This window comes from Gymnoscopelus microlampas (genome assembly GCF_963454915.1).
Source record: "Gymnoscopelus microlampas genome assembly, chromosome: 5".
Classification (NCBI taxonomy): domain Eukaryota; kingdom Metazoa; phylum Chordata; class Actinopteri; order Myctophiformes; family Myctophidae; genus Gymnoscopelus; species Gymnoscopelus microlampas.
In genome coordinates this window covers 20,089,883-20,111,507 of record NC_139942.1, presented here as the reverse complement: position 1 = coordinate 20,111,507, position 21,625 = coordinate 20,089,883, and the positions used below count along the sequence as shown (strand labels likewise).

Genomic DNA, 21,625 nt, shown 5'->3' with positions numbered 1-21,625 from the left:
TTGTGGTTAAGTGTTATAGTCACCCCCAGGGTGAGTACTTTATAATACTTTGACTAAGTATTAATATGGTATCATGGTGTTCCTTAGGTTGATAAACAGTACATGAATATACAAGTACTGTACATACACAAGGGAATAAGTAGTTATAGTGCCTTACTGCTGCGCCCAGTGACATGCATTGTGACAGAACTGAGTAAAGTGAAGTGACAGGTTTAGTTTGGCTTCTTCCCTTGCAGTTATTATAATACTTTGGCATTGAGTTGCCAGTAGCTTTTGACCCCAAAACAGATAACTAGAATATCATTGGTTTTCAGAAAATCAACATTGAAACTTTTTTTCTCCTCTTTTCAAAAAAGCTTCTGTTTTTTTTTCACAGCCATGACTCACCACCAGATTTGTCAGAATTCTAATCTGCGGTGACTTAACATTTTCTTTTTAACACCGCCGCTGAGGTGTGACCGGCTGAAAGACGCTCATTGAAAAAGCCCTTAAATAAAGTGTCTGTGTGTGGCGTGAAAGAGAGTAGATAAGGAAACAGACTGATGAGAATGAACAGAACCCAGTCAGCCCTGATACCTAGTACTGCTACTTCTCTCTCTCTAAAAAAAGCATTATTTTACACTTTGGCTATTCAAAAATAGCAGATATACAAGCTCGTAGCGCGGCACCGAGTGCCGTGCTATGAGCTTGTAGATCTGCTAATCTGCAAATCTTTGAATATATATATTCTTTTAAAGCAAACATTAACTCAAATCTTTGCTTCTGGGGGGTCCATGGAACAAAATATATATCAGCCAAAATACATATCATTGTGGGGGTCCTTGACATGAAAACGTTTGAAAACCACTGATATAGAAACATACGTTTTTCAGAAAACCGTTTAGAATTTTGAAGACATTTTGCAGAATCGGAACCTCAGGCCTCAATGGGTTAGAGCAATTGAATCTGCTCTCCTCTCTCTCTCTCTCTCTCTCTCTTCTCTCTCTCTCTCTCTCTCTCTCTCTCTCTCTCTCTCTCTCTCTCTCTCTCTCTCTCTCTCTCTCTCTACATTAGTCAGTCAGGTTGACATGTGTGTTTATTTACCCAGTGACAGAACACCCAGGTGATCAGTGGGGGAGGTGTGTGAGGGATGTTCCCTAAAACCAGTGGTTCTCACACATTTTCAAGGACCCCTAAATTGATGTGTATTTGACCGCAGACACCCCACCTGAACATATTTTTTGCCATGGTATTTTACCCCCATAAGAGAAGATTTGTGTTAAAAAGTGTCCAAATTATTCTCTATCCAAAAGTTTCAAGATTTTTTATAAAAGTTTCAAGAATAGCAGATCTACAAGCTCACAACGCGTCGCATTTTATAACCAAAGTATAAAATAGGGTTCAAACTGATTTTGGTATTAACCATTTTTGCTGGGGACCCACTGGAACCCATGTCAAGGACCCCTGGGGACCCCGAACCCCACTTTGAGAACCACTGCCCTAACCATAAAGTATCAATACCGCAATGTAGAAGTACTCTTGTCACAAGTAAAAGTCTGCAATTCAAAATTTACTTGAGTAAAAGTACCAAAGTATTGGTATCAAAATGGACTTAAAGTACCAAAAGTAAAAGTACTAAAATGTTTGAAAATAGCAGATCTAGATTGGCTATTTTCAAATATTTTAGTTTTCAAATATGTTAGCCTTGGTATAAAACAGGGCTAAAGTGGTTAATGTAAGTTTCATAATGTAATCATTTATATCTGCAAAGTAACTAGTATCTAAAGTTTTCAAATAATTGTAGTGGAATAAAAAGTACAATATTTGCCTCTGAGATGCAGTGGAGTAGAAGTAAAAGTATGGAAATACTCAAGTAAAGTACAAATACCTCAAAATTGTACTTAAGTACAGTACTTGAATAAATATACTTAGTTACTTTACACCACCCCTGTACACGCACACAATTCCCGCTATCCTCATTTACCTTCACACCTCAGCACCCCCCTCCCCCTCCCCCCCTCCACTCACACACACACCTCTCCTGCTTGTGAAGTGCACCATATGGAGACAAGAAACACTCCCACACGCTCAAAATATTTAGATTGCTTTTTGATTTAATTACCTTGTCGTGTTTTTCTCTCTCACACGCGCACACGATATCTCCGTGATGGAAGTTTTAATTTAGAAGCGCAGGTTTAGTACACGGTTACGCCGTTAAGGGTCGGTCAGGCTGATCACACAGTAATCCTTCAGACGCACAGATGGTCAGCTTCCTACTCTCTCTCTCTCTCTCTCAGGAGCTGAGACTCTGCTGTGTTATGATCACGAACCACAAAGTACTCGACTGCAGTACTGGGGTCAAAGTTATAGATACTCCTGGTCAAATATTACTCAACTACAAGTTGCTCTGTAAACTTAACTCATTAAGACCTGAGGCCGATTGTACAAATGAATTCTAAATCCTAACAGTTTTCTGAAACACTTATGTTGTTATAATATCATTTGTTCTCAAACTTTTTCATGTCAAGGACCACCAAAATTATATGTATTTGGCCACGGACCCCCATCTCAAAATATTTAGTTTCAGGGACCCCCTCCCCCAGAAGGAATGATTTGAGTTACACATGTTCGCTTAAATAAATGTATAATTACAAAGTACATTTTCTTTGTGATATACAGTATTATATTGTGTAATATAACAATAGCCATTGTTGTACTGAAATAGATATGTTCTCATAAGTTCACAGATGTTCTTGAAATTAGAACAAACAAATAGTAATAATAGTGAAAATAGCCGATCTATAAGCTCACAAATAAATGAAAAAAAGAGCTTAAAGGAGTAGTTGTTCACCCCAAAAAATGACTTATTTTCTATCAATTACACACCCCATGAATTTGCCTTGAATTTATGGAGATTTGTACGTTTTTGTCACATTCCTAAGCCAATAATTTGATGACAAGGTCATCACATTACTACTCCTTTAAGTGGTGAATTCATAATTAGTTCATAATGTACTTTTGTCCTACAATATTTGTCTTTGAAATGTAATGTAAGTCATAAGTATCCAAAATTCCAAGTAAATGTACTTCGTTACTGTCCGTATGTTACTTTAAATCCTCAGTGTTAATTTAGCTGGAATATTAGACCCATCATTTTCCATTTGGTTCCTAACTATCAATTATTTAGCTGGGGTCCCCCTCAAGGACCCCTGGGGGTCCCCCCCCAGACCCCACGTTGAGAACCCACTGTACTAGAAGAATCAAGTGTTTTAGTCTCTCACATGCACTCACTTCCACAGCATGCTGTTGCCGGCGGTATAAATGCATTTTATTTGTATAAATCACACAAAGTAGCCGTTCCGCTACCTGGAAATTATGTGTTTTTACTTCAACAACGTGTCGAGAGGCCAACCTTTTTTTTGGCACCACAGCCCTGCACTAGAGGCAGTATAACTCAGAGAAAGATGCGTAGCCAAAGCAAAAAAAATCTCTGTCAGGTGAAAACCTTGTATGTATAAAAAAAACGTTCCTCTTTGACCCATTAAGACCTGGAACACATCTGTGTCATTTTTAGATTTTGAGCTAAAAAGCATTATTTTACACTTTGGCTATTCAAAAATAGCAGATCTACAAGCTCATAGCGCGGCACTGCCGCGCTATGAGCTTGTATATCTGCTATTTTTGAATAGCCGCGAGTGCCGCGCTATGGGCTTGTAGATCTGCTATTTTTTGAAAAATTGCGAAAATGTGTGCAAATCTTTGAATATATATATTCTTTTAAAGCAAACTCAAATCGTTGCCTCTGGGGGTCCCTGGAACAAAGTATTTTGAGATGGGGGTCCGCGGCCAAATACATATAATTTTGGGGGTCCTTGACAATTATGAAAAAGTTTGAGAACCACTGATTATAGCAACATACGTTTTTTAGAAAACTATTGGGATTTAGAAGACATTTGTAGAACCGGCTTCAGAGGTCTTAATGGGTTAATGTGTGTTTTTTTTAAACAATTAAATCAGCAAAAATAGAATGCAAGTCGTTTGTGAGCTTGTAGATCTGTTATTTTCACAACTTTTGTACGACACTCTCATATGAAGTAGGTCCAAAAAAAAACTTCAAAAGTTGAACTATGGAGATACGAGGTTTCTGCCCAGAAACGGCAACGAAATGCTTCCAAGTTCTGTACTGTACCAAGTGTGAACTTAAAAACTGCGGAGGAAGCACCAAGGAAGAACCTATGAGTTCATACTTGGCCGGCGTCTGTTATTGGCCATTTTCTTGTTGGCCAGCAGCTGCGTGTAATGCCAGTGTGTCATAACTGCTGAGTCGTGCTGTACTTATTCATCTATAGTCCCTCTCATCCTCTTAGCTCATCCTGTATCATATTTCAGGGCGATGTACTTTGAGGATACTTTCTGTTCCTTCTGTCATTGAGAAAGGTCTTTCGCTCAACAGGCTGTTTTAAAGGGGAATTCGACATGGAGTGACGCAACTCTTTAAGGCAGCACTGTGGACCTTTTGCTTTTATGAATAAAATTTAATTTTGTCCAATCTGTATGGTAGAGCATGAGAGTTTTTTTTTTTTTGCCGAATGTTCGCCCCAACCCAGAATAGAACCAGGGTTCATGTGGTTAAAATAGATACTGCAGGAGTACTTTCACTGCACATCAGTAACAGGAGTACGTCTTCATAAGTGTACCTAATAGTAGTACATACCTAGAACAGTAGTAGCAGTTTAGCGAAGGCAAATTGACAGTAGATGTTGGGACACTCTGTCTCACATTCTCATTGTTGCACACCTAGATAGATACCTCAACTACATATCTGTTTTATAGTAGGTTATGTTACTGTAGGCTGTGACACATCTTTGTTTTCAATGCCTCAGCATCCTTTGACCACCAAGACTTGTGCTGAAATACCTTTATATAAGTTCTGTTATAGCAGTGGTTCTCAAACAGGGGTTCCAAGGGGCTCCTCAGCTAAATTACTTAATATAGCATTAACATTTTAACCAATTTAACCCTATTTTATACTTTGGCTATTCAAACAATAGCCAATCTTCAAGCTCACAATGTGCCGTGATGCAACGCGTTGCCAGCTTGGAGATCAGCTATTTATGAAAAAATAATAATAATAATCCTGATGAATTTGGACAACTTTTGAATGATTTTGAACTTTCAACAATATCATCTCTGTCGGGCGGAAAATGTCCAAAACTGTTCAAAAATAGCACAGCAACGATATTCTCTCATTGGGGTCCCTGGCACAAAAATATTTTCAGATGGGGGGTCCACGGCCCAAATACATGAAAATGTTTGAGAACCACTGGGTTATAAGGAAGCTATTTTGAGTCTATTTTTTCGGAGCAAGCGTTCATCTCTGTGTTGTCCCTCCTCCTCCTCCCTCAGGTTCGTCTACCAGAGACGTGGGACCGTCCCTCGGCCTGAAGAAGTCCAGCTCTCTGGAGAGCCTCCAGACGGCAGTGGCGGAGGTCACCCTCAACGGGGACCTCCCCTTCCACAGGCCCCGCCCCCGCATCATCCGGGGGCGGGGCTGCAACGAGAGCTTCCGCGCGGCCATCGACAAGTCGTACGACCGGCCGCCGGCCACGTCCGCCGCGGAGGAGGACGACGAGGGCATGGAGACATGTAAGAACGTTGCGCGCTGAAACGGGTTTAGATCAGTGGTTCTCAACCAGGACCACCTAGTGGTCCTTGAGGGGGTTCCAGGGGATGCCCAGCCAAATGAATAGTTAGGAACCAAATTGACCCTTATGTGTCTGTAACTCTGAGAGTGTACAAATGGAACCAAACGGACCAAACGGTCCGTTTGGTTCCATTTGTACACTCTCAGAGTTAATGATGACATCATGATACAGTGATCAAAATGGTTGAGTCCCTGGCGTATCTTTTCAAATGGGGGTGCGTGGGCTAATATGTGTCAATTTGGGGGTCCTTGACACGAAAAAAGGTTGAAAACCACTGGTTTTAGATGGATACCTTTATTGATCCCGTGGGGGAAATTCAGGCGCCAGCGAAAGCACAGCAGTAAAAGTTACAGATACAGGTCATAGAACTGTATCAGCAGAGTAACATCACAATAAAGATACCCTTAAACAAGTATACAGTCGTATACACCCTAATCATCCCGCCTGATGCAGAACAAGAGAGAGAGAGCAGGTTCGATCTCACTGTTGGCATACAGGAGGCCTTGAGGTTAGAGGACTGATAATGCTGAGATAAGGCTGAACAACTGTCCTGTTAAGTGTAAGTTCACCAAGTCCACAATCCCCCAATACAGCCAGTCCAGTCCATCAGTACAGTAGCCGACTCTTCTGTCCTCGACACTGAAGCCTTGTACTTGCTCACTCATCACGAGTCACTCGGGCTCGGAGCAATCGTCTCAAATGCTTACCGTACAAAAAAACGGAGACGTCATCGACGTTGACTGAGATATCACATCATCGTGTTATACGGTGCCTCATTGGATACTGTAGGATGACACATCGTTTAAGCATGGACGTTTGACTCACTGTCCTGACTTGGCATTTTGGCACGTTGCATGAGAGTGACAGCAGGTTTGACTAATGCCGAGCGCCTGCCGATAGATAGACACAGACACCAGCTTTGCTCGCTTTGCTTTCAACAATGGCGTACCGGCGCCGACACAGATGTATAGTGCACTGGCTGTGCTATATTATAGCTGATGGAAACAAAAGAAAACCCTGACGTTTTGACTCGTGGGCTGGGGGGGTTTGTTACAAAGACAGACACATGAGACAAAGACGATCCGTCTGTGCCACGAGACGAGCATAGCGAGATAGCGGAGCTTTTCTTAGCTCTGCATGCTTTTTGTAAGCGACACCTTGTAACATTTCTATATGTGGTTTCAACTGGAACGGTTCATTGATTCTGTCGGGGTGAGAAGTCGTACATGATATATGAACCCGTACGCTCCGTTGTTTTGTTACGCTCCTAGGCAGCCGCGATATTAAAAACCCAGAACTGCAATGTGACACCTCCTACGTTCTCCCACATTTGTCTGTGCCCAGCGGATGATGCATACCTAACATAAGACATGGAGCGTGGTCGCGTTAGATAGTCTATTGTAATACATCGTTGCTGTCGGGCAGAAACCTCCTATCTCCGTATTTTAACTTTTTGCGTTTTTTCGTAAATGAACGCCCTACTTGATCGTACTACATCGCGCACGAAAGCAACGAAAGTAGCAGATCTACAAGCTCGAAACGCGGCGCGAAGCGACGCGTTTCGAGCTTGTAGATCTGCTACTTTCGATGCTTTTGAATTTGAATCCTGAGAAGTTCCAGTTTTGGACATATGAGCTTTCCACCCGACAGAGACGACATATACGGTTATTGTCTGCCTGTACATATTGATAGGATTTTGTGGTGCTTGTGTTCTAGTTTTATGGTAAGTTGAACACTATTTTAGAAGTGGAATATCTGAATGATAAAGTAGCACTGCATTCATTGTCCTCTGTCTCTATATACAGTATTTCTCTATTCCTCTCATCTCTCATCGCCTCTCTCTGTCCCTCACATCGTTACCTTGGTTTCTGTCCTCCTTTCTCCATCACTTTGTTCTCATTTCTGTCTCTGCCCCCATCTCTCTCTCTCTCTCTCTCTCTCTCTCTCTCTCTCTCTCTCTCTCTCTCTCTCTCTAATTTGAATATTTGTGTCTGGGTATTTTTATATTATATCGGTGCTGTCGAGCAGAAACCTCTTATCTCCATATTCTGACCTTTTGGTTTTTTAGCAAATTAACGCCCTACTTGATCATACTACAGCGTCACACAAAAGCATCAAAACTATGAATTTGAAACCTTAAAAGTTTTGGACATATGAGGTTTCCACTTTCCACCCTGTGTATTGGCTCAGAATACCTCCTTCACAGGTGTTACCAATGATACTAATTAAGGCTCTGTTCCATTCTGGTCAAACGGAGTCTGTGCATGTTTTGGCTCACTGGAAACACTTGAGGGTGGTTCGAAATGGATCCTTTGCGGGTGTGTAACTCTGAGAGTGTACAAATGCAACCAAATGGACCCGGAAGGGTCCATTTGGTTCCATTTGTACACTCTCAGAGTTATGGGGGTCCGAGAAAATTAAAAAGTTTTGAGAACCACTGTGCTACACGAAACGGAACAGAGCCTTCATTAGTATCATTGGTAACACCTGTGAAGGAAGAATGGAAGAGGCCCAATTTCCGTCCCATATGGTTGCTGTGCTTATAGAGCCTATTGACGTTATATTAAAAATGTCACAATCCCGGTCTCTAGTGGAGGAGGACACGGAGGAGAGCTCCCGGTCGGGGAGGGACTCGGTGTCCACGGTGGCCGACCTGACCCCGCTGGGCGGCGCCGACAAGCCGCTGGTCAACGGCACCAACCGCACCAAAGAGGAGAAGAAGAAGGACAAGGGAGGAGGAGGAGGAGGAGGGGGGAAAGAGAAGAAGAAGCAGCAGGACGGCGGGAAGGAGAAAGACAAGGAGAAGGACAGGAGCAAAGCCAAGAAGGGCATGCTGAAAGGACTGGGGGAGATGTTCAGGTAAGGGAACTCGAGCTTATACTGTTCGTTCATACATTGGCTGATCAAAAACGCTTGAAACCAGTGGTGTAAAGTAACTAATTACATTTACTCAAGTAATGTACGTAAGTACAATTTTGAGGTATTTTTTACTTTACTGGAGTATTTCCAATTGTCTATACTTTTACTTCTACTCCACTATACATCCCAGAGGCAAATATTGTACTTTTACTTCACTACAATTATTTGAAAAGTTTAGTTACAAGTTACTTTGTAGATACAAATTATTACATTATCAAACATATTTTAACCGCTTTAGCCCTATTTTATACCTTGGCTTTTTGAAAATAGCAGATCTACAAGCTCACAACGCGTCGCATCGCGACGCGTTGTGAGCTTGTAGATCTGCTATTTTCAAACATTTTAGTACTTCTACTTTTGGTACTTTAAGTACATTTTGATACCAATACTTGTGTACTTTTAATCAAATACATTTTGAATTCCGGACGTTTACTTGTAACAGAGTACTTCTACATTGCGGTATTGACACTTTTACTTGAGTAAAACATTTGAGTACTTTTTCCACCACTGCCTGAAACCCACCAGTCAGGCCTTCAGGAAGTTTCGTCTGTAGAGCACCGTCCGTTCGTCTCCCCCTCCGAACCTATTGCATAAGCATAATTGGGGCCTAAGTCAGCCTCTCTCTTTGCATTGTGTTCAACGTTGTGAAAGTTTGCAATTACATCCTGGCATACAGTCAGACCTACAAATTGACCTAACTTGACTTCAGGCAAGACTTTGTTCAGTATAGCGAGCTTAGCAAACGCCATAGTCAGTGTGTGCTCTGTAACGCGTGGAGATCCGTTTGCTTCGGGTAAGGGTGTGTGTGTTCGATTAGCGCAGCACTTTGGAATCACTGCGGATTAGGAGCTGGAAGTGTGTGTGTGTACTGTACAGAGCTCCAAGTGCCCGGAAAGCTCTGGGGCTCGTTCAATAAGGTGAAACTGCTGATATCCACAGATCCATATATATACTCTGTGAGCTGAAGCTAACGTGGCCCCAGGTAAGGGAACCGGGAAATGTTCGATAACAGTAAGAACATTGCGGATGCCCAGATCCTGTAGGTTTACTCTCTGTACCGTCTCGGGGCGAGGCAGGGCTTACGGTGCGCTCGATAAAGGTAAAGCTATCCAAGTCACACAGGTCGATGTTTGTAATGCAAACAGTCGACGCAACTGCATGCGTGAAGGTTTTGTACACACTGTGGTTCCGTATGGGCTCAATAGGCGGAGAATTGTGCTGACTCTGCCAGGGTTCGGATTTCCAATCCCCACGCGTAGCTCAATTGGTGGTAGAGCGGTACGGCTCTATCACTTTCAGAGTTAGGGTTTCTACTCGAGCTGACATCGATAACAACAGTGGGAGCGTTCCAACTTCACACGTATTAACCACTTAAAACCCCAGTAGACTCAGAGAACTAGACTTGAGTTAACAGTGTACTTTTTTGACCACTTTTTTTCCGTCCACACCAAATCTCTTCGCCAAAAATAGCCGATCTACAAGCTCACGACGCATTGTGAGCTTGTAGTCGATCTGCTATTTTATAGTGAATGTTTTCCCCAGGACATGGATGTTGGGGTTCAAGTGGTTAACTTCAATTTGGTTTCCTGAATACAAAGTAAAAAAAAAGACCTGGGACGCATCTGTGTCATTTTAAGATTTGAGCTAAAAAGCATTATTTTACACTTTGGCTATTCAAAAATAGCAGATCTACAAGCTCATAGCGCGGCACCGAGTGCCGCGCTATGAGCTTGTAGATCTGCTATTTTTGAAAAATCGTGAAAATGTGTGCAAATGACATTTGTAGTCTTTGCTTCTAGGGGGTCCCTGGAACAACATATTTTGAGATGGGGGTCGGCGGCTTCAGGTCTTAATGGGTTATTAGTCAGTAGTTACTAGCGTGAGAATAAGCCCACGGGGAGAAATGATCTCTTGCACCTTCTCTCCCTGTTACTGACCCTACCCTTACTACACTAAAGTGCTTGATCATGGCTAACGTAGTTAGCCTAGGCTAACTGCATGATAATACTGAGCAGTGAACCAGCCGCGACCCTACAGTATGTGTCCAAGGGATTTGGCTCGTCGCCTAGCAACGCGAGAGCGTTCAGATGAAATGGTCTACATTACATTACATTACATTACAGTCATTTAGCAGACGCTTTTATCCAAAGCGACTTACAATAAGTGTATTCAACATAGGTAGGGAACGAAAACTACTAATCACCAGAAGTTTTAAGTACATTTCCTGCTAAAACAAGCAACCAAGAGTATACCTAGCGCTAAGGTAAAAGCGAGCTGCTACGGGGAGCCAGTGCAGAGAACGGAGAAGGATAGTTGTGTGGGAGAACTTGGGGCGGTTGAACACCAGACGAGCCGCAGCTTTCTGAACAAGCTCCAGAGGTCTGATGGCTGATGCCGGGGCACCAGCAAGGAGGGAGTTGCAGTAGTCCAGGCGGGAGATGACAAGAGCCTGGATGAGCACCTGGGCTGTTTTCTCCGTGAGGAAGGGGCGAATCCTCCTGATGTTGTAGAGGAGGAATCTGCAGGACCGTGTCACTGATGCGATGTTAGCCGAGAACGACAGTTGATCGTCCAGGGTCACACCCAGATTCTTCGCAGTCCGAGTTGACGTCACCACAGCATTCTCAATGGTGATGGCCATGTCTCGGTGAGGACAGCCCTTCCCCGGGATGAACATCAGCTCGGTCTTGTCCAGGTTGAGCTTCAGGTGGTTCGTCGACATCCACTCCGAGATGTCAGCCAGACAAGCAGCAATGCGTGCCTCCACTTGTGTGTCAGAGGGGGGGAATGAGAGGATCAGCTGGGTGTCATCGGCATAGCAGTGGTAGGAAAAGCCATGGGAGTGGATGACAGCACCAAGAGATGTAGTGTAGAGGGAGAAAAGAAGAGGACCCAGAACCGAGCCTTGGGGAACCCCAGTAGTGAGCCTGTGTGGTTCTGACACAGACCCTCTCAGCATCACCTGGTAGGAGCGACCCGTCAGGTAGGATGCAAACAGGGAGAGTGCAGAGCCTGAGACACCCATCCCCTCGAGGGTGGAGAGGAGGATCTGGTGGTTCACTGTGTCGAACGCTGCAGACAGGTCCAGGAGTATCAGGACTGAGGAGAGAGAGTTCGCTCTAGCGGCATGGAGCGACTCCGTCACTGCCAGGAGGGCAGTCTCTGTCGAGTGACCCACTTTGAAGCCCGACTGGTTGGAGTCCAGGAGGTTGTTCTGGTGGAGGTAGGAAGACAGTTGTTTAAAGACAGCACGTTCGAGAGTTTTAGATAGGAAGGATAGAAGGGAAACCGGTCTGTAGTTCTTGATCTCAGAGGGGTCAAGTGTGGGTTTCTTCAGGAGGGGGGTGACTCTGGCAGTCTTGAAAGCAGAGGGAAAGTAGCCAGACGTCAGAGAGGTGTTAATAAGGTGGGTTAAGAAGGGAAGGAGTTCAGGTGCAGAGGACTGCAGCAGAGGGGATGGGACCGGGTCCAGGGAGCATGAGGTGGGGCGACTAGAGGTAACAAGGAGAAGGACCTCTTTAGAGGAGAGGGGAGAGAAGTGGGATAGAGAGGGTGGGGGAGAGGGAGGAGGAGTAGATGAAGATAGGGAGGGAGGGGTGGAAGGCAGACAGGTGTGGGTAGTGCGCAGGGCATCAGCCGGGGGAGGAGTGAAGGAGGATCGGATATCGTTCACCTTCTTGTCAAAGAAGTTGGCGAAGTCGTCAGGGAGGAGGGAGGAGGAGGGCGGAGGGGGTGGTGGTTGCAGGAGAGAGGAGAAAGTTTCAAGTTTTAGATGTCTTTGGGCTATTCAAAAATAGCAGATCTACAAGCTCATAGTGCGGCACCGAGTGCCGCGCTATGAGCTTGTAGATCTGCTATTTTTGAAAAAAAGTGAAAATTAGTGCAAATCTTGGAATATATATTTTTAAAGCGAACATTTGCAAAAATGTTTAGTTCCAGGGACTCCCAGCCAGCGATTTTTTGCTTTTCTTACCTTTTCAAGTAGTCACAGAATATTTATCTCCAGTATGATCGATCCCCCGATGGTTGCTAATCACTGAGGGTTTCACTGTGCTTCCGCAAAAAGAAAAATGTCATCGCGACCTCCCGTTCGCTTGTTATAATCCGTTGAAAATAGCATGTCTCGCCAAAAATACACAGTAAAACACAGGAGCCGAGATACCGAACATTTCCCAAATACTTTAACCAGGAAGTGAATGGAGCAGTACATCTTCGGATCACGTTATCGACTGCTTCTGCTGCGCCTTAGCAGAAGCAGGCAAAGAGTTAATACAGCATGAAAATCAGTTTAACCACCTTTATACATCGGATGTTTGAAAATAGTTTGGCTTTGGGGGGGGTCCTTGACATGAAAATGTCTGAGATCCACTGGTCTATATAACTCAGTTGATAGTCCATGCACACACAGTCGGTAAAAGTCCTGAGTGTTAAATCAACAATGAGAGTGAAGGGTTATACTTACTGTGTAGAATTATCACTGCAAGGATTAAGCCATTAAGACCTGAAGCCGATTCTACAAATGTCTTCTAAATCCCAACAGTTTTCTGAAAAAAACGTATGTTTCTATATCAGTGGTGCTCAAACTTTTTCATGTCAAGGACCCCCAAAAGGATATGTATTTGGCCGCAGACCCCCGTCTCAAAATATTTTGTTCCAGGGACCCCCAGAAGCAAAGATTTGAGTTAAAATATTCGCTTTAAAAGAATGTATATATTCAAAGATTTGCACACATTTTCACGATTTCTCAAAAATAGCAGATCTACAAGCTCGTAGCGCGGCACTCGGTGCCGCGCTACGAGCTTGTATATCTGCTATTTTTGAAAAAATGCTTTTTTTAGCTCAAATCAAAAAGTGACACAGATGCGTTCCAGGTCTTAATGGATTAAGGAGTCCCATTGGCTTCGGCTATAGCGTTTGCAGAAAGGCCCCTCCATGCTCAGAGAATGTGTCTCTTTGGTTAAACACAACAGCTCACCAAATGGCATGTGTTTCGTGTAGAAGCTAAACTGAGCTTTGCTCTTGCAGGGGCCATTAGAGCTGTGGAGGGAATGAAGGAAAAATGAAGCCTCCAGCGAGGGCCCTATACTGTAGCTCCGCACTAGGAAGTGTTAAAAAAAAAGCCTAATTAGGCGGCGAGACAACTCCACTCTCTCTCTACTAGCCAATGTTATTTATTCCTAAACGAGCTCAGCCCCTTCCACCTGCCTCGCAAAGCCCTCGCAAGACAAACTACGACTAGAAATGACGTCTCGCACGCGCTCGCGCACAACATACTGTCGGTGGTGTAAAGTAACTAAGTGCATTTACTCAAGTACTGTACTTAAGTACAATTTTGAGGTACTTTTACTTTACTGGAGTATTTCCAGTTTTCAGAACTTCTACTCCACTACGTCTCGGAGGCAAATATAGTACTTTTACTCCACTACAATTATTTGACAACTTTAGTTACTAGTTACTTTTCAGATATAAATTATATTATTAAACATACATTTAGCCCTATTTTCTACATAGGCTATTTGAAAATAGCAGATCTACAAGCTCACAACGCGACGCGTTGTGAGCTTGTAGATCTGCTATTTTCAAACATGTTAGTACTTTTACTTTTGGTACTTAAAGCATATTTTGATGCCAATACTTTTGTACTTTCACTCGAGTAACATTTTGAACACAGGCCTTGTAACAGGAGTATTTTTATATTGTGGTATTGCTACTTTTACTCAAGTAACTTTTTTTCCACCACTGAATACCGTACATATACACACACACACACAGTTACATACCTAGCCCATGAGTAGGGTTGCCAGATCTGCTTATTATAATTTCCCCGCAAGATTCTATTTGAAAATAGCAGATCTACAAGCTCACAACGCGTCGCATCGCGACGCGTTGTGAGCTTGTAGATCTGCTATTTTCAAATAGCTGATGTATATGTTAAAGTGCTCATGTAACCCATACTCGCTTCTTTTGGGCTGGTTTTCCTAGACCTGGTTGCTTGTTTCTCTCACCGAATCTGGCAACACTGCCCATGAGCCATAGCAACGTCTAACCCCTCTCATTACCATTGGCTCTGGGGGGGTCAGGACTTTTGACACCGCGCCGGCCCCTGATTGGCCGGCGGGGTTCCCCCGATGCGGGAGGGGCGGGGGGCAGGGGGGAGGGGGGACAATAATACATCTATACATCATATTAGGTAAAGTGGCCGTGACAGGGAGGAACAGCCTACTGTAGTCTGAGAGAGAGCAAAGTAATGAGGTCCGTGGGGAGAGGAAGAGAAAGGGATGAAGGGCAGAGAGAGAGAGAGAGAGAGAGAATTAGGGGAAGGGAGGAAGAGAAAGAGAGGAAGGAAGGGAGCGAGCCTATTCACATTCAGCTGTGATTGTGCGCCGTATTGAAGGCTGCATGTTATGAGAGCTGAATACACAGCAGCTCTCTCTCTCTCTCTCTCTCTCTCTCTCCCTCTCTCTCTCTCTCTCTCTCTCTCTCTCTCTCTCTCTCTCTCTCTCTCTCTCTCTCTCTCTCTCTCTCTCTTATTATGAGGCTTGTGCAATATTGTTCACATATCATTAACCCATTAAGACCTGAAGCCGATTATACAAAATTAATGTCTTCTAAATTCCGACAGTATTCTGAAAAAAAACTATGTTTCTATATCAGTGGTTCTCAAACTTTTTCAAATGTTTTGTTCCAGGGACCCCCCAGAAGCAAAGAATAGAGTTAAAAATGTTCGCTTTAAAACAATATATTCAAAGATTTGCACACATTTTCACGATTTTTCAAAAATAGCCAAAGTGTAAAATAACGCTTTTTTAGCTCAAATCAAAACGTGACACAGATGCGTTCCAGGTCTTAATGGGTTAAAGCACAATAGAAATGGACATTTGGACATGTCATTGATGGGGTAAAACAGTGGATAGAAATGAAATGAATTGCATTGTGGGTGTGTTTTGATTTAGGCGTTCCTGTGAGTTGTGCCATCACGGGCAGCTCTTTGTACAGTTGACTTCATGATGGCACACAGTTAGCCGTCTAAATGAAACACACACACAGAGGTCATGTTTCTATCTTCAGCTGCGTTTTACCCAGCTGTGACGGCACAAAAATGTCCGCTGTGAAGATGGTCCTTGGGAACATACAGAGAGAGAGAGAGGGAGAGGGGGAAAGAGAGAGAGAAATCAGTGAGGTGACATGAGAGACTAGAGCCAGACTCATATATCAGTCATTGTTTGACTGTTTTGACGATATATCAGTATCAGCAATTATGTAGCCCCACAGTGGCGTGCACAGACATTTTGAGGGGCAGGTGCTCAAGTAAATTATACTTTTTTTTGTTGACTTGGTCTGCTCTTTTTTCCCTCTACACCTATACCTCTTTGCCAAAAAATAGCCGATCTACAAGCCCACAACGCCTCGCGCTGCGAGGCGTTGTGGGCTTGTAGATCTGCTATTTTTGGCTTAAGTTCTCCTCAGAAAAGGGATGCTAGGTTTCGAGTGGTTATGGTAAAAAGAAAAATCATATCACATAAAGAATTGGCGGACCCCCTGTAGTAACTCTGAGGACCCCCTAGGGGTCCCGGACCCCCTGTTGAAGACCCCATGCTGTAAACTTTCTTTTTTTCAAAAGGGCACTTCTGTCAAAAGAGGGCAAAGGGCAGGCGCTCTAGCACCACCTAGAGTCTGTCTGTGCACGTCCCTGTATCCCATGTGTCCCAGTTTTTAACCACTTTCAACCTGGTGTCCCCATTCTTGGCATGTCATAGGTGCCATTTTGATTTAGAAACTCCTTTTCACATAGTTGTATTTTACTTCTCCACGGACGCATTTCAAACCTAACGGGTCTTCTTCACGCTGAGGAAGACCCGTTAGGTTGGGCATTTACTGTGTGTGCTGGCTGTTTGCTCAGTTTCATGATATTGTTGAGCCGTGCACCTTGAGACTGTGTGGTTTAATCTGGAGTGTTGCGGGCATTCTGCATTGCAGTGCTTTTTCTCAGTTGCCATTTTCTATTTAACCCATTGAGACCTGGAACTGTCTCATTTTTAGATTTGAGCTAAAAAGCATTATTTTACACTTTGGGCTATTCAAAAATAGCAGATCTACAAGCTCGTAGCGCGGCACCGAGTGCCGCGCTACGAGCTTGTAGATCTGCTATTTTTGAAAAATCGTGAAAATGTGTGAAAATCTTTGAATATACATATTTTTTAAAGCGAACATTTTTAACTCAAATCTTTGCTTCTGGGGGGTCCCTGGAACAAAATATTTTGATGGGGGTCCGTGGCCAAATACATATAATTTTGGGGGTCCTTGACATGAAAAAGATTGAGCACCACTGATATAGAAACATACGTTTTTCAGAAAACTGTTGGGATTTAGGAGACATGTAGAATCGGCTTCAGGTCTCGATGGGTTAAAAAATAGTGGTCAAAACATTGGTAATCATGGACTATAGGACTCTCCAAAATCGTGACCGGCATTCGACCCAAAAAAAAAAAGGGCTCTATGAGAGACGTATGGAATGAGGGAGAGAGCATCAGCGGCTTGAGAGAGAGAGAGGGAGAAGGTGGAGAGAGAGAGAGAGAGAGAGGAAGGTCAGTGCAGGAGCAAGTAGACGAGGGGGTTATGAGAGAGAGAGAGGAATAGAGCAGGGAAAGAGCAAGAGAGAGAGAGAGAGAAAGGAAGGATAATGAGAATGAACGACACGGCACTCTCGCTGGCCTTGGCTAGCCTGGCAGATGCCTGGTATACCGTGGAGCTGCATGCAATGCGTGGCCCCCAGGTTTGTTTTGGCTGGGGGGCCCCATAGGGAAAAGACCTGTGGAGATCAACATTATGCAGATCAGGGTTCACTCCCATGCTGACATGAACGCTCTATTAACATGGAGAGGAGAGGAGGGGAGGAGAGGAGAGGAGGGGAGGGATACACTTTGGAATAATTAAAGGAACACACACACACACACACACACACACACACACACACACACACACACACACACACACACACACACACACACACACACACACACACACGCACACACACACACAGTTAATCACAGGCACAATCACATTGCACTCACACACACACACAGGCGCACACACCAGCGTATGTAATTTTAGAGAGAAAAAACTCATACACACATGCATGGGTATAGGCTCTTGGGACACCCGTGCACACACAGGAGTCATCACTGGGGTAGACACACACACACACACACACACACACACACACACACACACACACACACACACGGTCGCGCGCGCGCACACACAGATATGCACTCAATATGAACCTCTCATTGGAGCTGATAAGGATTCACTTACTGGTATGCCTGCTGTCAAAACAGCAGCATTATGGAGTTTGATTGGGTCGATACTGCCCACAGCTCTGACCCGGTCCATTAGAACCACCCTGTCTGTCTCTGGCTCCCTGCCTCACACACACACACGCACGCACGCACACACACACACACACACACACACACACACACACACACACACACACACACACACACACACACACACACACACACACACACACACACACACACACACACACACACACACACACACACACACAGCATTTACTGGAACAAAGCACTGCTGGTTTACTCTAAAAAGAAGACATACATTTTCAAAAATGGCAAAAGTAGCAGATCTACAAGCTCGAAACGCGTCGCGCCGCGTTTCGAGCTTGTAGATCTGCTACTTTCGTTACTTTTGTGTGGCGCTGTTGTATGATGAAGTAGGGCGTTAATTTACTCAAAAACACAAAAAGTTAACGATATACACGTTATTTTAATTATTTTTTTGCATGTTCTACAGTGTAGGTTAGAGTATTGGGGAGCACAGTTCTCCGCCGAGTCAGGTAGGTCACTGTGGCCTCCTGGCGGCGCTATGATAACAATAGTGTGAAAAGGGTGCCATTTCTCCCTTTCGCGGCAATCGGACGCTGCGTTAATGATTTGAATTGTGTGTGAGATTCAGAGATTGTGAGTGTGCATTGTGTGAGTTTCAGGGATTGTGAGTGTGCATTGTGTGAGTTTCAGGGATGTGAGTGTGCATTGTGTGAGTTTCAGGGATGTGAGTGTGCATTGTGTGAGATTCAGGGATGTGAGTGTGCATTGTGTGAGATTCAGGGATGTGAGTGTGCATTGTGTGAGATTCAGGGATGTGAGTGTGCATTGTGTGAGAGGCAGGGATGTGAGTGTGCATTGTGTGAGTTTCAGGGATTGTGAGTGTGCATTGTGTGAGTTTCAGGGATGTGAGTGTGCATTGTGTGAGATGCAGGAATGTATGTGAGTGTGCATCCCTCCGTGAGACTCCGTGAGGGATGTGTTAACGGGGCGAGCAGAGAGATTTAACAGTGTTATAGGAGTCATGCAGTTGGTTCCCTAGAGAGACTTAACATCGCGTCAAGAGCCTCCAGTGACTGACTGACTGACTGACTGAGTATGGACAGCTACAGTATGTGTTCATTAAGGGGTGTGTGTGTGTGTGTGTGTGTGTGTGTGTGTGTGTGTGTGTGTGTGTGTGTGTGTGTGTGTGTGTGTGAGAGAGAGAGAGAGTGTGCCACAGGTCAATCCTCTCATGTCTGGGAGTCCTCTCACTGTCCCAATCAAAGCCTCATTACCATCAGGGCTCTTCAGACCCAGCTGTCTGCCAAGCTGCAACTTCCCCTCCTACCTCTCCATCCTCCCAGCCTCTGTGTGTGTGTGTGTGTGTGTGTTTGTGTGTGTGTGTGTTTGTGTGTGTGTGTGTGTGTGTGTGTGTGTGTGTGTGTCTCTCTCTCTCTCTCTCTCTCTCTCTCGCTCGCTCGCTCGCTCGCTCACTCTGTTCGGTTCATCTTAGTTTGAGCTCTCTCTTTCCTTCTCTTTTACTTACACTCTCTATCTCTATATCATGAATTAGTAATTAACAGTTATTAATAATTGTCTGTCCCACCTTCTCTCTCTCTGTGTGTCTTGATCTTCCACTCTGATCACCGTTTGGTCTTAAAAAATCAGCAGCCAATCTGTTAGGTTGGCACGCGTGCAAGGCGGCCACTGCCAAGAAATTCGAGGGCTGTGCTAATTTAGCACCGTTTTGTGTGCGTGTCCTTGTTTTTTTCCGTGTGTACTGTATGTGTGCGTTTATATGTCTTGTGTATTTATTTGTGCATATACATGTGGTCTGTCCATCCCACCCCCCCCCCCACCCCCCCCGCCCAGTGGTGGAAAGTAACTAAGTACATTTATTTAAGTACTGTACTTAAGTACAATTTTGAGGTATTTGTACTTTACTTGAGTATTTCCAATTTTCAATACTTTTACTTCTGCTCCACTACATCTCGGGTCCAAATATTTTACTTTTACTCCACTACATTTATTTGAAAAGTTTAGTTACTAGTTACTTTTCAGATACAAATTATGATATAATGAAACATACACTAACCACTTTAAACCTATTTTAAACATAGGCTATTTGAAAATAGCAGATCTACAAGCTCACAACGCGTCGCATCGCGACGCGTTGTGAGCTTGTAGATCGGCTATTTTCAAATATTTAGTACTTTTTCTTTTGGTACTTTAAGTACATTTTGATGCCAATACTTTTGTACTTTTACTCAAGTGAATTTTTAATTCTGGACTTTTACTTGTAACAGAGTATTTTTATATTGCAGTATTGGTACTTTTACTTAAGTAAAGAATTTTAGTACTTTTTCCACCACTGCGATATACATGTGGTCTGTCCATCCCCACCCACCACCCCCCCACAGCCCGCATGTAATGTAAAAGTGAACAGACAAGCTTCAAAAAGACTCCCGCCGTGCTGAGCGTAGTGTGCTGTCCTAGCAGACACTAGTGTGGGGTGTATTCTTAGCGCCCTGGCCGTCTGTCTTCAGTTATTCTCGGAAAACTCACAATTTTATTCAGCGCAGACTTGTCCTCCGGAGGTTTTACTCGTGGCTACAGGGGATTCTTTTCATACAGTTAAAGGACGACTTCACCCATTTTCAACCCATCTTCATGAATAAAAAGTCAGTGTCTCATACAGTAGGAGGACTGTGGACAGTCCAGAAACCCGTCTACCAGTGACGTCATCGTTAGAAAGGATTTTTTTTCCCAACAAGAAACTAAAAAAAAATATTTAGATTTGTATTAATGCGAGAACAATGGCTTCTATTATTGCATTGCAAGTTTCCAGGAATACAAAGTCTGCAGTTTCTATTAGCTTGGATTCCACATCGATGATGTCACTGGTAGACGGGTTTCTGAACTGTCCACAGCCCTCCTCTGAGACACAGACTGAGTAGAAAAAAATGGCACCACTTTGATCATTAGTGAGGACCAATTATACAAATATACGTTGAAAATGGGTGAAGTCGTCCTTTAACTTCATTCACGCTTTGTATGAAAGCAGTCTTAGTTTAAGACATTGACAATTAACCCTGAATGTGCAAAATGTGAAACATCAGGCCCTGTTAACCAAATTCAACCTGGTGTCTCTAATTTGGGCATGTCATCATTGGTGACATGCCCAAAATAAAACTTTAAAAAATAAAATAAAAAATACAGATCTACAAGCTCACAACACATTGTGATGGGATTACGTTGTGAGCTGGTCGATCTGCCATTTTTATTTTCGACACACGCCTTAAGTGGTATTAACCTGTAGCTGGAGTGAGGGTATATGGACTGTGAAATTCTGTTGCTATCATTAATCTGCACATGTAGACTGAGTTTTGGTCCACTTCTCTGCAGCAGGTGTTGACTTGCTCTGTTAATTTCCAGCCCCCGCTAGCGGCTGTAAGCTCTAAGGATGCCTATGACGGTCAGTTGGTCCGTCCTTCCGACAGGTTTGCTCCCAGACAACATTATCCTGAAAACTACTGGCTGGATTGCAGTGGTATTGTGGTATCCCACTGGCCTTTTCCTTTAGCTCCAGTCATGGGGGCCAATATTTGCACTTGTACACGCGCTATCTAAAAAATCGAAATGAAATGAAACTTTCTGCACCGAGCAAGGACAAACCCTACTGATTTGTCTGAC

At 43.8% G+C, this 21,625-nt stretch overlaps 1 protein-coding gene across 5 annotated transcripts in view; it reads left to right on the top strand.

Annotated features, from left to right (window-relative positions):
- Positions 1 to 21,625, top strand: part of LOC311046045 (partitioning defective 3 homolog) — a 361,319-nt gene that overhangs the window by 239,887 nt on the left and 99,807 nt on the right. For all 5 annotated transcript variants that reach the window (XM_084058141.1, XM_084058140.1, XM_084058142.1 and 2 more), the window contains 2 exons: positions 5,386 to 5,625; positions 8,276 to 8,543. In XM_084058141.1, the coding sequence (XP_083914267.1) occupies positions 5,386 to 5,625; positions 8,276 to 8,543 (508 nt within the window). The remainder of the gene's footprint in view (positions 1 to 5,385; positions 5,626 to 8,275; positions 8,544 to 21,625) is intronic.